At 39.3% G+C, this 16,865-nt stretch overlaps 1 protein-coding gene across 2 annotated transcripts in view; it reads left to right on the forward strand.

Moving 5' to 3' along the window:
* Positions 1–16,865, forward strand: part of LOC126262202 (optineurin) — a 125,613-nt gene that overhangs the window by 59,193 nt on the left and 49,555 nt on the right. For both annotated transcript variants that reach the window (XM_049958622.1, XM_049958621.1), the window contains exons 8-10: positions 5,087–5,248; positions 5,498–5,789; positions 8,970–9,118. In XM_049958622.1, the coding sequence (XP_049814579.1) occupies positions 5,087–5,248; positions 5,498–5,789; positions 8,970–9,118 (603 nt within the window). The remainder of the gene's footprint in view (positions 1–5,086; positions 5,249–5,497; positions 5,790–8,969; positions 9,119–16,865) is intronic.

Consider the following 16,865-nt stretch of genomic DNA (forward strand, 5'->3'; position numbering starts at 1 on the left):
ATGTAATAATGTTAAAAGAACGGGCCTGCAAAAGTACAGACCAATATCCTTAACATTGGTTTGCTGCAGAATTCTTGAACATATTCTCAGTTTGAATAAAATAAAGTTCCTTAGATGGAAAACCTGTCCACATACAGCATGGTTTTAGAAAGGATTGCTCATGCGAAACTCAGCTTGCCCTTTTTTCACATGGTATCCTATGAACTATGGATGAAGGGCATCAGGCAGACTCTGTATTCCTAGATTTCCAAAAAGTATTTGATACGATGCCCCAATACAGACTGTTGGCAAAGGTGCGAGTATACAGAATAGGTTCCCAGATATCTGATTGGCTCAAAGACTTCTACAGTAATAGGACCCAGTATATTGTCATCAGCAGCAAGTGTTCATCAGAGACAAGGGTATCATCAGGTGTGCTTCAGGGAAATGTGGTAGGACTATTATTATTCTCTATACACGTAACTGATCTGTTGGACAGGGTGAGCGGCAGTCTGCGACTATTTGCTGCTGATGCTTTATTCTACGGGAAAGTGACATCTTTGTGTGACAGTGGAAGGATGCAAGATCCTGTGATGAATGATATATAGCTCTAAATGAAAAAAAATAGTTAATGCAGATGAGTAGGAAAAACAACCCATAATGTTCAAATACAGCATTTGTAGGGAGCTACATGACACAATCAGTTCTATTGAATATCTAGGTGTAATGCTGCAGAGCGATATGAAATGGAACGGGTGTTTAAAGATTGTAGTCGGGAAGGTAAATTGTCCACTTCAGTTCTTTGGGAGAGTTTTAGGAAAGTGTTCATCTGTAACCAATTCTTGAATACTGCTAGAGTGTTTGGGATCTCCAGTTTAGATTAAAGGAAAACTTTGAAGCAATTCAGAGGTATGTTGGTAGATTTAGTACTGGTAGTTCTAATCAACACATAAGTATTACGAAGATGCTTTGGGAACTCAAATGAGAATCTGAAGGGAAGGTGATGTTCTTATTGAGGAAAACTATTGAGAAACTTGAGAGAACCAGTATTTGAAGCTGACTGCAGAACGATCCTACTGCTGCCAAGGTACATTTCACATAAGGACCATAAAAATAAGATAAGAGAAATTAGGTCTCTTATGGGGATGTATGGACAGTCGTTTTTCCCTCGCTTTATTTGCAAATGGAAAAAGAAGGGAAATTACTAGTAGTGGTACAATACACCCTCCGCCACACACTGTATGGTGGCTTGCAGAGTATGTATGTAGATGTAGATGCTAATTTTACAGTAAAACAAATTTCAAGTTGTTTTCCTAAAAAATCAATCAAACTGCAATTCTTTGGAATAATTTTCACATTAATCTGTCTCTGAACTCTGATACTGAGTGTTACTCAAACAATCTCGCATGCAGCTTCACTTACTGTAGGTGCACACAGCGCAGGAAAACCGGGAAAAATGTGGGAATTTGTTGTTGTTACAAATTATTGCGTAGTCTTCATCCTAAAGCTTTACATTTTGCTGTCGGCAGACACTTGTGTGTGCACTGTGTTTTGTTATTGAAAATGGTGCATTTTATGTGCAACTTAAGTTTCGTTTTGGTGTTATTCCCTCATTTATATTTTATTGCTGCAGTATTATTCCGCAGTAGTGGACTGAAGTAAAATTCTTTGTTAGAGGATCTGTTATTACCGGTCAAAATAACAAAAATTGTACTGAAAACTGAAACAAAAACAAAGAAAAATTTCCAGAATTCTGAAAAATTCCCAGGTTTTTCCCAAGGGAATGAATTAGGGAGTATCTTTACTGCTTCGCTGTAACCCTTCCACTACCTTTGCAGTGTCAAGGGAAACCTGCTAATGATTTGCAGAATTCTTATAATTACAACTTGTGCTTTCTTCAAGTTTTATTGTTATTCCTCTGCTCGGCTCCATATTGTCGCATCAAATTAGTTACATAGGCAACACAATGGATGGATTTTCAAAGTGAGCTGCTGTCATGTTTTCCCATACAGTTCGTATCGGTGAATTGTGTGCATGCAGTGACATTTGTCACATCACAAATGGTGCCCGTATTGTGTACCTGTGAAGTGAATTAAAAACTTAGAGAAATGTTCTATCCACTGATGTGTGTATGTGCATTCTGTATGTCTGGTAGTTTTTGTGCAGTCAACTTCTGAAACCTGAGAAGTACTTAAGAATAACTCTGTACATCCAACCCCTCCCACATCAGGAAATGAAACACCAAGAAATATTTTTTTCATATTGTTACTTCTGACTGTGACGTTAATTAAAAGAACCATCCATTGATGTCGTTCATTCTGGAAAGAGAAAAAAATAGTGAAAAGGTAAAGGTCAAGTGACATTTTTTAGCAATCCTTGGCAGGTGAAGTTGTTAACTTTTGGTGTTACTAATCACATAACTGACACAGTAAATGGTAGCAGCATGTCTTGTAGCAGGTTTTACAAGGTTCTGTAACCAATTTAAACAGAACTTTATGCATGTTCACAGGTAATCATCTTCTCTTGAAAGAAAGAAAAGTCTTAAACTGCCAGTCATCCTTTCTACATGTAACAAAACCTACTCAAACACAAAACATAAAACCTGTACTGTGTGATAAAGTGGCACAACCCTAGATGAAACTCCAAAGATCCATTGGTAGTTCACCAAAACAGACATAGCTTAATAAAATACATTCTGTAACAGCCACAAACCACAAAATAAATATTTAAAACATTGTATTGTTCCTTTACATTTCTGATTTACAACATTTTGTTCATCTTCCAATGATAGCAGCACGCCTTATGACAAGCTGTTAATTAATTGTTGAGTGCTTCCAGTACCATGACACCAGTAGAAATATTCTAGTTGTTTAAAAAAAATATGCACTTTCCATGGTGTGCAAAATATATTGTTGATTCATTTGTCGCTGTTATTTGTGCTTCTGTCAACACACACTCAAGAATGGCGTGTGAGATTGTGTTACCATTTTGCTTTAACACAGAAGAGCCTGATTTTCACATTAACGTAACATATTTAACCTCTATTTATAGCACACAGAGAAGCTACAAGGCGAGAAGGCCACGATCTATACAAGCTTAGGTTCAGTTTTCATTAAAAAAATTACCGTTTTTTCATTTGGTTTTGGGAAATAAGATTGAGAACTTTATTTAATTGAACTATATGATACGACACAGTGTCAAGTACAACAATGTATCTGCTTGGGAGATTTGAGATGTATTGGTTTTTGAACCATAAAACAGAATTTGTACTGTAAATCTAATCAGATTTTAGTAAAGGAGTAGTGAGATGTATCTGTTTCTATTATGTACAAATATTTTCTGTTTTAATATCATGATGCTAGTGATGATTTCTTTGCCAGTGTTTCATTTCTATGTATCTAAGGAAAAAGATGTAGTAGACATTCTGCAGTGCCTGTGAACAACAGCTGCACTACAGACTCTCTCTCGCACGCGCGCGCGCGCCCACACACACACACACACACACACACACACACACACACACACCCCTACCTTCCACATCATTATCCCATTACTGCAGACTGATTTTTGTGTGTGTGTGTGTGTGTGTGTGTGGTTTTTTTTTTTTTTTTTTTTTTTTTTTTTTTTTTTTTTTTTTTTTTTTTTTTTTTTGTCCCATCAGGTTAAGATCAGATGAATTTGGTGGCCAAAACATCAACAAGATTTCACTGTCACATTTCTCAAACCACTGCAGTATGATTATAGTCTTATCGCCTTATCACGCATACAGTTACCCTTCTAGAAGATGCTATCGCCATTGGAGAAGACGTCAAGCATGAACGGTTACCGAAGATTGACAACAATGTGCTTGTAGTCCACAGCTGTCATTGTGCTTTAAGTAACTACCACAGATCCCATCGATGCAGAGGAGAATATCCCTCATAGTAGATCACTGCCCTCACACCGACCTGCGTCGAAGGCGTGATTCATGTTTCAAGCTGCTATTCACATGGACAATGGTGTGTCGGAACACAACCATCAATGTAATGTAAGAAGAAACTTGGTATCATCTGACAAGGTGACGCTTTGCAGTTGATCCCCTGTCTAATCTCAGAGATCATATGCCACTGCGGTAGTCATCGACGATGTCATTGGGGCAACATGAGACCACTTAGGGGTCATCAGCTGTTCTCTCTTCCAATAATTTTTCCTTCATGAAAGATTCTGAATGAGATCCATACTGATTTGCCTTAAACAATATTGAAATAATTTTAAGACTAACCACTGAGAAATTGACCGATGATGATCAAAGCAGAAGAAATGAATTAAAATTTGTGCCGCGGCCAGGACTCGAACTTGGGTCTTCTTGCTTGCTAGGCAGAAATGCTAACCATTACACGACCACAGCACAATGGTCAACATTGCTGCACGAACTACCTAAGTCGAGTGCCCTTTCTGACACAAACTTCAATTCATAACTTCTGCTTATTTTCCCTTACATTGTCACTACTGCCAGCGCTCTCCAGCATTGAAATAGCACCCCAGTGTTGGACTTAATGGGAAAGTCCTGTACCATAGGTGATCTTATAGATTTTATAATTAAATTTCTCAGGCAAACATTAATTATAAGATCTATAAGATCACCTATGGTACAGGACTTTCCCATTACGTTCAATGCTGGGGTGCTATTCTAGTGCTGGAGAGCACTGGCAGTAGTGACAATGTAAGGGAAAATAAGCAGAAGATATGAATTGAAGTGTGTGTTGGGGAGGGCACTCAACTTAGGTAGTTCGTGCAGCAATGTTAACCATCATGCTGTGGTGATGTAATGGTTAGCATTTCTGCATAGCAAGCAAGAAGACCCAGGTTCGAGTCCCGGCTGCAGTACAAATTTTAATTCATTTCTTCTGCTTCGATCATTATTGTAGATAATGAAGAGACTTAAATGTCTCAGGGAAACATTTAATTGTAAGATCACTGAGAAATTGATACTGCTTGAGAGGTACTCGAGTCCCACAATCTTTTTCTCATTTCCTTAGATAAAGTATTGTTCTAGTGGACTTGCCATTAAAACTTTTTAGTTTTGATGTCTATGGTAAATATCGTCTCATATGCCCTTCTTTTGTAGGTACACAACTTTGGACAGCTGGCTACAGGTAGCTGCTGACAATGTTAATCAGTGGAATGGAATCCCAAGTGCAGATTCTGCTATTATAGCAAATCTCAAGAAAGAAATCCAGGACTTACGACAATTATTAATAAAAGAACAGAGCTTTGGACATGATAAAAAGTACGTTAAGTCTAATACGCCATTACTGAAGTTCCGATGGTGGTGTTAGTTATAGCATGTAAGATAGAAAATGGTGAAACTACAATTTAGTAATTGCAGTTTTTTATCGAGGGTTTCAACCTAAATTTTGTCTATGGGATTCTTTTTCTTTTTTAATTTGCTATTTCTGTTTTTCCATTGTTACAAATGTGAGAAAGTATCTTGTGTAAGAGCAAGAGAGAGATTTCATACAAGGCTTTTACATTTCAGAATAAACTTAGCTGAAGCTCAGTCACAGTTTCAGAAATTATTCTCAGACTACCAAGAACTTCTAGAAGAGTGGGAAAAATTTCATGCGGAACAGAAAACAAAAGAAAAACAAAACAATGAATACCATGAATTTCAAGTTCGAGGGTATGTTGAAAAAATAGACAACCTTACCGCACAACTGATGTCAAAAGAAGAAGCTCTTACACAACAGAAACAACGAATTGATGAACTGACTAAAGAAGTAAAGAAGCTTGAGCAAGAAAAAGAAGAAATTCCTGTACTAAAAGCCCAGGTATTTGCACATAAGAATTTCCGAAAGATAAACAGCTATTTTAGTGGGAATTTATAATTTATGTATTTGCAGTCTAAGAGATTTATTTCATCCATTAATTCATTTATTTTATAATTGATATATTGTGAAATGCAGTGTGACTCCATTGCATAAACATCAGTGAAATGAGTGACAAGTTTTCAAACCAAGAGGATTACAAAGGACCATAGCATGACATTAACAGTTTTTAAATTAAACTGTTTTAGTAGACATTCTTGTCAATTTTATTTATGTTTCATTTACAAAGAAGTACTTTGCTCTTATATTTGAAAACACTATTTTTGTGAGTGTGTGTTTTTAAAAACTAGAAAATAGATATTGTACTTGCATATACTGCCATGGACAATGAAACTGTGGATGTTATTTTAAAGAATATCCCATGTATTCTGTTAAATAGTCTGTGGTAAAGAACCAACATCAACAGACATTCAGATAACTTCTGTGTAGTGGAGAAAATAAAAGTAACATTCCTCAAAAAGGCAAAATTTTGTGAGCTCCACAAGGAAATAATTGTGCTGCAGTATTAAAAGTAGTGTACACAGTTCCAGTACACTGTGTGGTTCTCCTCTTCTCTTCAGCAAGTACAGTGTTAGTTCGTAAGATTTACTGGTAAATGAAACTGGATTCTGCTGCTAACATACAAGATTTAACTGAAGCTATCAGTAAAAGGTGGCTTTAAATTAAGGCAGCACATCTGTAGTGGAACATGCATGCACGGAATATACAAGGTAACCAGTAAGTCCCATGGATTGAAATAGAAGAATGTCATTTCAGAGATTTTAGGTTTTTGCACATGCTTAGTTTTGGCTCTTCTTGGGTATTCAGCCAAGTATTATCATCCCAAAGGTGCAATATTTTGGCAAACTGCATCCTACTGGCTGCTGTTTTTGTATCCCCTCCCTCCTGTGGTTAGCAACAGACTTGTAGTACCTTGGTGAGCTTTGCTTGGATGTACACTATTGGGACACAGACTATGATCCTCAGGCTCTGTGTTGCCATAGCAGCTCTGGGCACTGCTGATGCAGAGGACACTTGTCTACGTGGTGCGAGCTTAGCTCTTCAGAAGCAAATGAGTGGATAATCCCACAGACAGCCATTCTGCTTTGAAAGCATTCAACATTGGGTCCCAAGCTCCTTGGTTGAAAACCACTGTCTTAATTCATGACTCTGTGCAGAGTCTTTTAAGACTCATCACAAAATTATTTGGCCTGCTCTAACAATTTTGTGCTGACACAATTCATGGTATGTCCTTGAGAAATGCAGTGCTCTGCAACCAATCCCTTCATTGGTTGTCCCTTATCTGTGTAACACTTATGCTCTTAGCCTGTTTCCTGTGCTGTGTGGATAATTTGGTGTACATAAATTTTCGTGCACTGGCCTGGGATGCAATAGACTCACAGTTTCCAGAGTCCTGGGTTGCCCTTGACAGACCGCAACTAGACTGTTGTCCTTTGGTGGGCGAAACATGCACTTGGCACTTTATTTTTTGGAGTATTCTTCCAATTTTCATTGTTTCTTTACCCCCTTGACTGTGGGATAAACTCTGTCACAACATGTTTCTTTTATTTCCCTGCAAGATGTAGCCTAAGCGTCTTTCTGTAGCTTTATGGCATACAGGAACTGGTGGATACTGTAACCATTTTTTATGGAAAACAAGGTGTCAAGGTGTAGATGCAGCGACGTCACTACTAAACTGTCTTGGTGAGAGATTTCATGAGTCCTTTGAATTAGTGTGCTGAGGTCACTTCACTTTGTGAGGGGGCATGACTGCTGGAGGCAGTATAAATATGTGTGCATTGGTGTATGATAAACACAGTAACTTATGTTCCATCCAGCTTGACAAGCAGAAATGTAAGCTGCTTCAGTGCAGTGGTTTCAGGTGTTACCAAAGTCATATAGATGGTATTATCTCTTACAAATCTAAGTTCGCAGAGTTCGCAGACTACTGGCACTGGGACTCTTTTGCCAGATGCCTCTTTAAACATGTTGGCCACTGCCGATGATAGAGGGAAACCCATCACTACTCCTTTGGTTTGTTCATAATAATTTCCTTCACTTGGGAAACATGTTGTCATGATTGTGAATTCAAAGAGTATCATTAGAGATGGCCCAGTCTTCTCTCCTATGATTTTTAGCAAGTGTCTTAGGAGGTACCTTTGTGAAGAGTGATATTACGTCAAAGGTCACCATAAGATCTTATTTCCCTGGTTGGAAGTTCTGAAGGTGCTAGATAAAATGCTCAGAATTCTGTATGCGGTGCAGGCATTTGCCAGTGAAGGGGCTGAGTGTTGTTGTCAGGTGTTCTGCTGGCTCCTACATTGGACACTGGTGTTGCTTAGGATAGGATGGACTGGAATCCTTTCTTTCTGGACTTCTGGTAGTCCATAAAGTCTAGGAGGTGCAGCGACTCATTAACTAAGTTCTTTAGGAAAGTATTTTGGTGACGTTTGGTGATGTATCATTTCACTGGGTTGGGTGGATTGTCTTCACTTCTGTAGGTGTTATCCTGTAGTGGGTCATACATTTTCTGCTTGTGTACTTGAAGCGGTACAGGACAGTATTATTTCCTTTGTTGCTGGGATGATGGCTGTCCCAGAATCTTCTTAAGCCCTTTCCTGTCATCCATGGAGAAATTTGTCATTAGTGGAATTGCCCTGAGGCTCAGTGGTGATAACGTAGTAACTTAAGACTGCCATTCATGTCCCAACTGCACACTTCCCATCACCTCCCAAGCAGAGCCGCACCCAATCACTGCTGGCCACCCTGCAGAAGACAGTCAGCCATCAGGACCATTTGGGATGGCAACAGATTATCTTGCAGACATATTTCACCATCTGGACACACCCCCTGGCTGAGTACTTCAATAAAGTTCAAAATCATTGTATGCCGGGAGCACCTAAAATTGTCATTTATATTTTAGAAAAAAATGTAGATAACTGAGGTTCTTTCTGTAATGAGGTTTCTTTTTGTGTAATGTATAAGCAGACAAAAGTTAATTTGAATCTATAGATCATGTGTGTTGTTTTCTTGGAGTTCCTTGGTTTAACAATAAATTTTGAAGTTAATAGGAAATCAAGATATAGATATCTTGGACTTGGAGCTAGTATTAAACTTACATTTGAATATTTTTGTGCTTGTTAGGCGGAAGTATACCAGTCAGATTTTATTGCTGAAAGAGAAGCAAGAGCTAATTTGGCAGGAGAGAAAGAAAAATTGGCTGAAGATCTAAGAAAACTCCACCGCCAGAACAAGGAGCTTCGGGAAGAATTAGAGAAGTGTCGGCCTGACAGGTCAGTTAAGAGGTTACTAAATTTACATTTTTGTAGTACTTTATTTCAAGAAATTAAAAACCTAAACATTTAAAAAATCATTGAGTCAGTGTTAATGGTATTTAATGTGTGTAAACAACAGTCAACTGATTGATTTGTTAATAATTATGAAATGAAATATAGTATTAAATTCAGTGTAGTGTGTATATACATTACACAATGCTTAATGTCTTTTCTGTACACAAATTAATTACATAGACTTAGAGAGAGAATTATCAGTAAAAATTGTTAGATACTGACCACGGCAGTAGTAGTGAAGAGTATGCATATAAAATAGTGTTAAAAACAGAATTCACTAGTATGTACATGCTACACATATCTGAAACAGCATTTGACTACAGTTTGATTACTGAAAGGGACATCAAATTATTTCAGGAAAGCAATTTTTCTAAAATGAGTTTTCTTTACAAGCCATGTATCTTGACCAAAGTGACACCAAAGTGGATGAAGTCTTTCTCAAAGCAGTGCTCAGAACAAGAAAAGGTCTTTCGTTGGTATACCTGCAACTCAAGAGGCCTAATTTCATTACTGATTATTGGAGTAAATTATTGTGCAGCTTAGAATATGTCTCTTTCCTTTTTTGATTTTTTTATAGTAGCATACAGAGACAGATTGGAGCAGTGTTTTGATCACACATATCCCGTGGTTGCATTTTCCATACCACAATTCACATAATGTCCCATGTTTCTTTCATGACAGATTTCCTTGTAATCTCTGTATTGTTCACCTTATGTACCAAGCAAGTTGAATGATTTTCCCTTCTTTCTTTCTTTTTTTAATTTATTATTATTATTATTATTATTATTTTAAGTCAGGACATCCCAACATCTACTTACATGGGAAGGGTCTGACATGTGAGTCAACCATTTTGATCAAGTTTTGCAAGAATATTGTCTATTGAAAATAAAAAGACACATGAAACTTCCTGGCAGACCGAAACTGTGTGCTGGACCGAGGCTCGACCTTGGGACCCGAGTTCGAGTCTCTGTCTGGCCCACAGTTTTAATCTTCCAGGAAGTAACATATTAGTGCACACTGCACTGCAAAGTGAAAATTTCATTCTCTGAAGAGAACATGTTTTGGTTTTTTGTTAGACAACCCCTAGTTTTTGAAACTATCAAGGTCAAAGTTGATGATAGAAAATTATATTTTCAAAGCCATGCATTGAAAGATCATTTAAAAACAAGCATTTTTTATCAATACAATATGGGAGCCACAGTTAATAATATTCAAGTTACCAGCATTTTTGTGTTGTCCAGCAGAGCAAGGTCAGCAGCCACGTGCTCGGTGCTTTAGACTACCAAACTGCTGAGCCAATTTTGAGTCTTGGTCATGGCATTTTTTTCGGTGTTTCTGATAATATCATGATAATTGTAATACTTTTCTTTAAGTAAAACATTGGTAGGTGTGATTAATAATCAAATAAGTATATGTTGTAATGTATTGACAAGTATTTTCATTTTGATACGTAGCACAAAAAAATACCTAAAGTATATTATTGCGTAATCCTAACTGATTATCTATTCATGATAATTGTCGCAATCAGTGGGGTGAAACCTATCATAGAAATAGCAAAACAGAAGTATTTCTTACACAATATGCAATGCAGGAATGGAATCTTGCTGCATCAGCATGTTTCCTGGTACATTGTTGGTGGAAAACAGTGGTTCACATTGGTAAAAATAGATTTATCAGATGACAAGACAGGCGTGGGCAACTAGTTACGTACCAACACATGAATTTTGATATCATCCACCCTATTTGTGTAACGCCTCAACCGCTATCTCTTGTTTCTTGCTTCTAGTTTCTTTGGGTGGAAATGAGATGGGCAGTGGTCAAATCCTGAGATCTGGCCATGATGATGGTAAAAACTATCCAATACCATGACAAGTTAAAGACAAGGCACAACACATTCTCAAATAAAGCATGATAAAGTGGAAGCCTCTGCCATTTACAGTGTGATTTCACCGTAAATTGGCAAAGAACGTGTGGGTCGGGATCATTATTACACCTGGCTACATAGTGGTCGAGGTGACCAAGGACCAATAGAATTGAAATAGTCTTTGTCCGAGGGAAAATGGAAAAGTCCAGATAGAGAAGAAATTCAACCGAGAAAGCAGCTTCATCAGATTGAGTAAGGAAAACCAGTTGTCGGTGAGTCCAGTGTCAGTGTACTTGTCCGCAACAGACAAGACCCTTTGGTGATATATCAGATTGATGTTGGGTGTCACAGAGATCAGTTGGATGAAGAGCAATCCTATGGAGGCGTTTGTTGTTTGGGATCATAATGAGCCGACTTCTATCAGGAGGATAGAAAGAATGTGAGACCACACTCTTTTCCCAGGGTATCAACGATGCAGCAATTTCAACAGCAGAGGGATGATTGTACTCCCCAGTGGGAAAGCACAGATTGGTGGTAAGATGAGCCATTGACAAAATGTCAGCTCCCAGAAAACTTTCACATGAAATTTTTGGTATAAAATTCTTGTATGTGCCACAATTTAGAGTTGATCTCTCCAGTATCTGCAAGGGGGTGGGAGTCAGACTGTCCGATCAAAGACACCTAAATAAGCAAGCTGTGATGGAGAGAGTAGCTGGAGTTACACCGTTTAGACAACATTGAAGCCTTTACTTTGATATCGGGAAGTGCCAACCCTTCAAGGGGACTGGACCTCACTACCACTTCACACTAGAGTCGAAAAATATGAATTTTCCGTAGGAAATAGCCAGACAATTGCACCAGTTTGTGCACCATCGTTGCGGGGAGTGGGAATATTTGTGCATCATAATACACTTCACTGAAAATGTAGGAATCTGAGATCTGTACATCATTAAGAAAGCTAAGGGAACTTTACTTGTGTTAGCAAATTGCCTCTTGTATTTGGTGAATTCGATCCATCACCTCTCACCAGTTGAGTGCAGCCATTTTCATTGGGCAATGGTCCATGGTGATCGCCAATGGTTTGTGGCGAGCAAGCACCAGTGCCCATGGAATGACAACTTGACAAAAACTCTGCAATGGTAACGTTGGTTCGCAGTAGTGTTTTGGAGCATATACTGTATTCAAACATTATGAATCACCTCGAAGGGAATGATCTGTTGATGTGTAATCAGCATTGTTTCAGAAAACATCGTTCTTGTGCAACGCAGCTAGCTCTTTATTCGCACGAAGTAATGGCCGCTATCGACAGGGGATCTCAAGTTGATTCCGTATTTCTAGATTTTCGGAAAGCTTTTGACACCGTTCCTCACAAGCAACTTCTAATCAAGCTGCGGGCCTATGGGGTATCGTCTCAATTGTGCGACTGGATTCGTGATTTCCTGTCAGGAAGGTCGCAGTTTGTAGTAATAGATGGCAAATCATCGAGTAAAACTGAAGTGATATCAGGTGTTCCCCAGGGAAGCGTCCTGGGACCTCTGCTGTTCCTGATCTACATAAATGACCTGGGTGACAATCTGAGCAGTTCTCTTAGGTTGTTCGCAGATAATGCTGTAATTTACCGTCTAGTAAGGTCATCCAAAGACCAGTATCAGTTGCAAAGCGATTTAGAAAAGATTGCTGTATGATGTTGGGAATTCGATTACTCGATAAATAGTACAATTCTCAAGGCTGTCAATTCAACTAAGTACCTGGGTGTAAAAATTACGAACAACTTCAGTTGGAAAGACCACATAGATAATATTGTGGGGAAGGTGAGCCAAAGGTTGCGTTTCATTGACAGGACACTTAGAAGATGTAACAAGTCCACTAAAGAGACAGCTTACACTACACTCGTTCGTCCTTTGTTAGAATATTGCTGCGCAGAGTGAGATCATCACCAGGTGGGATTGACGGAGGACATCGAAAGGGTGCAAAAAATGGCAGCTCGTTTTGTATTATCACGTAATAGGGGAGAGAGTGTGGCAGATATGATATGCGAGTTGGGATGGAAGTCATTAAAGCAAAGACGTTTTTCGTCGCAGCGAGATCTATTTACGAAATTTCAGTCACCAACTTTCTCTTCCGACTGCGAAAATATTTTGTTGAGCCCAACTTACATAGGTAGGAATGATCATCAAAATAAAATAAGAGAAATCAGAGCTCGAATAGAAAGGTTTAGGTGTTCATTTTTCCCGCGCGCCATTCGGGAGTGGAATGGTAGGGAGATGGTATAATTGTGGTTCGATGAACTCTCTGCCAAGCACTTAAATGTGAATTGCAGAGTAATCATGTAGATGTAGATGTAGGGTACATTTCCATTCATTATTAAGGCCCCCAGGGAGAGAACAAAAGGAATCCAACATGTCCTTGAGCAAGGATGTGTCATCGATATGAGATAGCTATACCATAACATCATCCGTGTACAATCACACCGAGAAGGTTTCTCCCAATATCTTCAAGCCATGTAATTGAGCAGCAATATGGTGAAGCAGAGCTTCTAGGGACAATACTAAAAGCAACATGGAAAGGGGGCTTCCTTGTAGTACGCCCCATCAGATTGTTATCTGGGGAGTAAGTCCTTTCACCACGACAGACACATAAATACAATTAAAAAGATTGGATAATACCTGACACGCAGTATGATTGAGACTGGTCGCCTCAAACGCCTGCATGTAGGAATTGTGACTGAACTGGTCAAATGCCTTATTGAAATCAACAAAAAGTAAGGTAAGGCTCCAGGAACAGAAGTAGCTGCAACTACCAAGACATTCGACTACAGAAGTCTGGATTGTGCATCTAGACACAGCTTTGGTGAACTGCAGTAATTTTATCAAGCAATATTGACAAACGGCCGTAAACTGCGCATAAGACGGTTTTGTAATCGAAGGAGTGTGATTGGGCTGAATTTATCAGTGTCTGGACGTCTGGTTGTCTTTGGAATTAGAACACTTTTACTGACTATGAAAGGGACAGAAACTGCCCCCCCCCCCCAATCCCTGCACCCTCTGTATCACCTCATTTACCAGTGACATGATGGTACCACCTACAAAAGGCCAAAAATGTACATAAAATTCATTAGGAATACCACTGAGTCCCAGCAATTTTTGCATGAACCAACAATAAGGTAATATTTATCATCTCAAGTAAAGTCATGTAGAATCATCATGAAATGTAGGAGTAATCACACAGTCCAGGAGAGGAGTAAATGCATCAGCGAAAATTGTGTCAATAGCCTAAATGTCATAAAGGTCAATGTCAATTGGGACGTCAGTATGTGACTGTCAATGTGAGTGAGGGTCGTTTATGAAGCACTCTCAATTGGATAAAATGATATAAGGAAGGCAAGTCATCCTGTAAGAATGAGCAGGTTTTTCATTGCACCCTGAGTCCTTCCATTTATTGTCACTTTAACTAAAGAAACTTCTGTCGTAAGATGGAGTAATAAAATTCCTGGATCTGCCAGAGATTCCTCTAATTGCTGTAATACATAAATGCTTTGGACCAGCAGTTTTGCATGCTCTGGTCACCATTCCATAAGAGAATGATAATGGTCTTGGGAACACAAGCTAAGAATCCAGACCTCTTGAACAGTAATCACGAGGGAAGGGCCCTTTAAGAGAGATGTGTTCAACTTCCAGCGGAGCAATATAGTTTTGCTGGTTGCAAGGTTACAGCTGCGGCACAAGTGTGTATCATGTCTATCACTAACATTTACCCACACAAAGAATCATAAAAGTAGAAACGATTGAATCTGTTGCTGGAAGTGGCTGTAAAATGCGTATACCTGCTGAGAGTGGGATAGTGACAGATACATGGATCACATATTTGCAAGGTGTACACCAAATCGTCTAGTTCCTTACTGAAATTAAAATTAGAATTCTGATACACAGGATGTGAAACACAATTGAAATCTCTGCCTAACTGATCTTTCTGTGGAGTTTTATAAAACAAATAAACTATATCCTCGTAGTAAAAATACGCTCAAACTGTGGGATGGCCATATCCTGAAGGGGCATGAAGAAGTATTAAAGTAAGGTCACAAAATGTGCAGCCTATCCCTTGGCCATTATCAAGAACTTCGAAATTGGTCAGAGATATTTCCTCTCTGTAAAATAATGCAGTACCAGTAGATAGCTCAGGAGCAACATTACAGGAGGTAGAAAAGCTGGGAACAGAAAGATGAGCAAATAACACATCTTGCAAAAATATCACATCTGCACTTGAGTTGTAAGTAAATTGCTGCATAGCAGGAAGTCTTAAGATTGGAACAAATTCTGTTCACATTCGAAGTAAGGAAAGTAGAGGCCTGCATCGAGTTATACCAAAACAATTCAGATGATTATTTGCAAGTGACCTTTGAGGTTGTGTTTCACAGTCCATAACAGAGTCAGTGGTTGAATCTGAATGTAAAGTGCTGAATCCCTCTCCTCCACCTTCTTTATGTATTCTTCCCCCACCCCCACCACCCCACCCCTCCCCTCCCTCACGATAATGCTGCATGCTAAGTTTGAAAACACTGTTTATAGCGGCTTTGCGGTAATAAAACTTCCACAGGTGGTAACATTGGGGGTTGGGGTTGGGCAAGGTAGGGGGTCCAAGAGAAATTCAGTATCACGCGTAGAGGAAGGATTCGGCACACCCCTTTCTCCACAGGTGGGTGGTGTGGCTTCTGAAAATTGACAGAATGGTTAATGGTATGATTTCACTGTCACCACGTCTTCCTGTGGCACACTTGTGCTGATGTGGCTGTGATAAGCAGTGGCCTGTGGCATGCTTTCCTCACCCAGGAGCACAAAAAAAGGGTGGGAATACATTACAGGCTCAGGGATGTCTGGCAAGTCTGTCAGTGTAGAAGGGAGCTCTGCCACTAGTCCATCCTTATGTGATCCTGAAGGATGTGATTTGGTCTTGGGAGATACATCGGAGAGGGTACTGGATACCTTTGGATATTGAACAGCAGCTGACATGTTGTTGTTAGGTCTGAAATCGGTGAGGGGAGAGGCATCCTCCAACTGAATCTTTTCAGTAGGGTGTGGAAGAGAAGAGGGGTCGTTTGACTCCTCACCTTCTTGCATTTTCCTACACTTGTTTTGAAGCGGAAGTAATGGTGATGCAGAAGCTGCAGTGGCAAAGTCCCTACATGAGGTTAATGGTGGAACTTCACTAGGGCCATCAAGCAATTGCTCCTGTTGCCTCTCAGGAACTTGATTAGGCCCGATGACTGTTGCTTGGGAAACCGTTTATGATGATCATTAGTGGATTTTAAGATGGTGACATGACATGGGAAATTTTTGTGGAGGTGTTCACTCTACACATAAAACAGGTACCTGGTTAACCTTAACCAAACGTACGCAAACACCGCAGTACCCACATCATGTGACACTTCACATTATTGAAAACTAACCCTTATGCTGAGATGGCAGTAGACCTTTTGAGTTGACCATCATGCTAGTATGGGTGTAGAGGGGCTCCACCTCCTGTGTAAATTATATTATGCAGTACCCACACACTTGTAAATGGATTGAATACCACTATAAACTTGTAAGTGATGTTCAGTGGACCAGTGTTCCAACCATTTATTCTGTATGTCCCCAAAACGGAAGCAGAATAGTCAACTTCGGGTGGAAGATTAAATATACTGACATTCATAAATGCCACCTCTGCATTTGCCAGAATAACCTTACTATTAGAACCATCACAATGAGTGAAAGGGACTTGTACGTGCCTCAGAAGGAGCCTCTCGACCTGAAGCAGGTCCAGAAACTTGACATAAAACACACATGATTC

This window comes from Schistocerca nitens, chromosome 6 (genome assembly GCF_023898315.1).
Source record: "Schistocerca nitens isolate TAMUIC-IGC-003100 chromosome 6, iqSchNite1.1, whole genome shotgun sequence".
Taxonomy (NCBI): Eukaryota; Metazoa; Arthropoda; class Insecta; order Orthoptera; family Acrididae; genus Schistocerca; species Schistocerca nitens.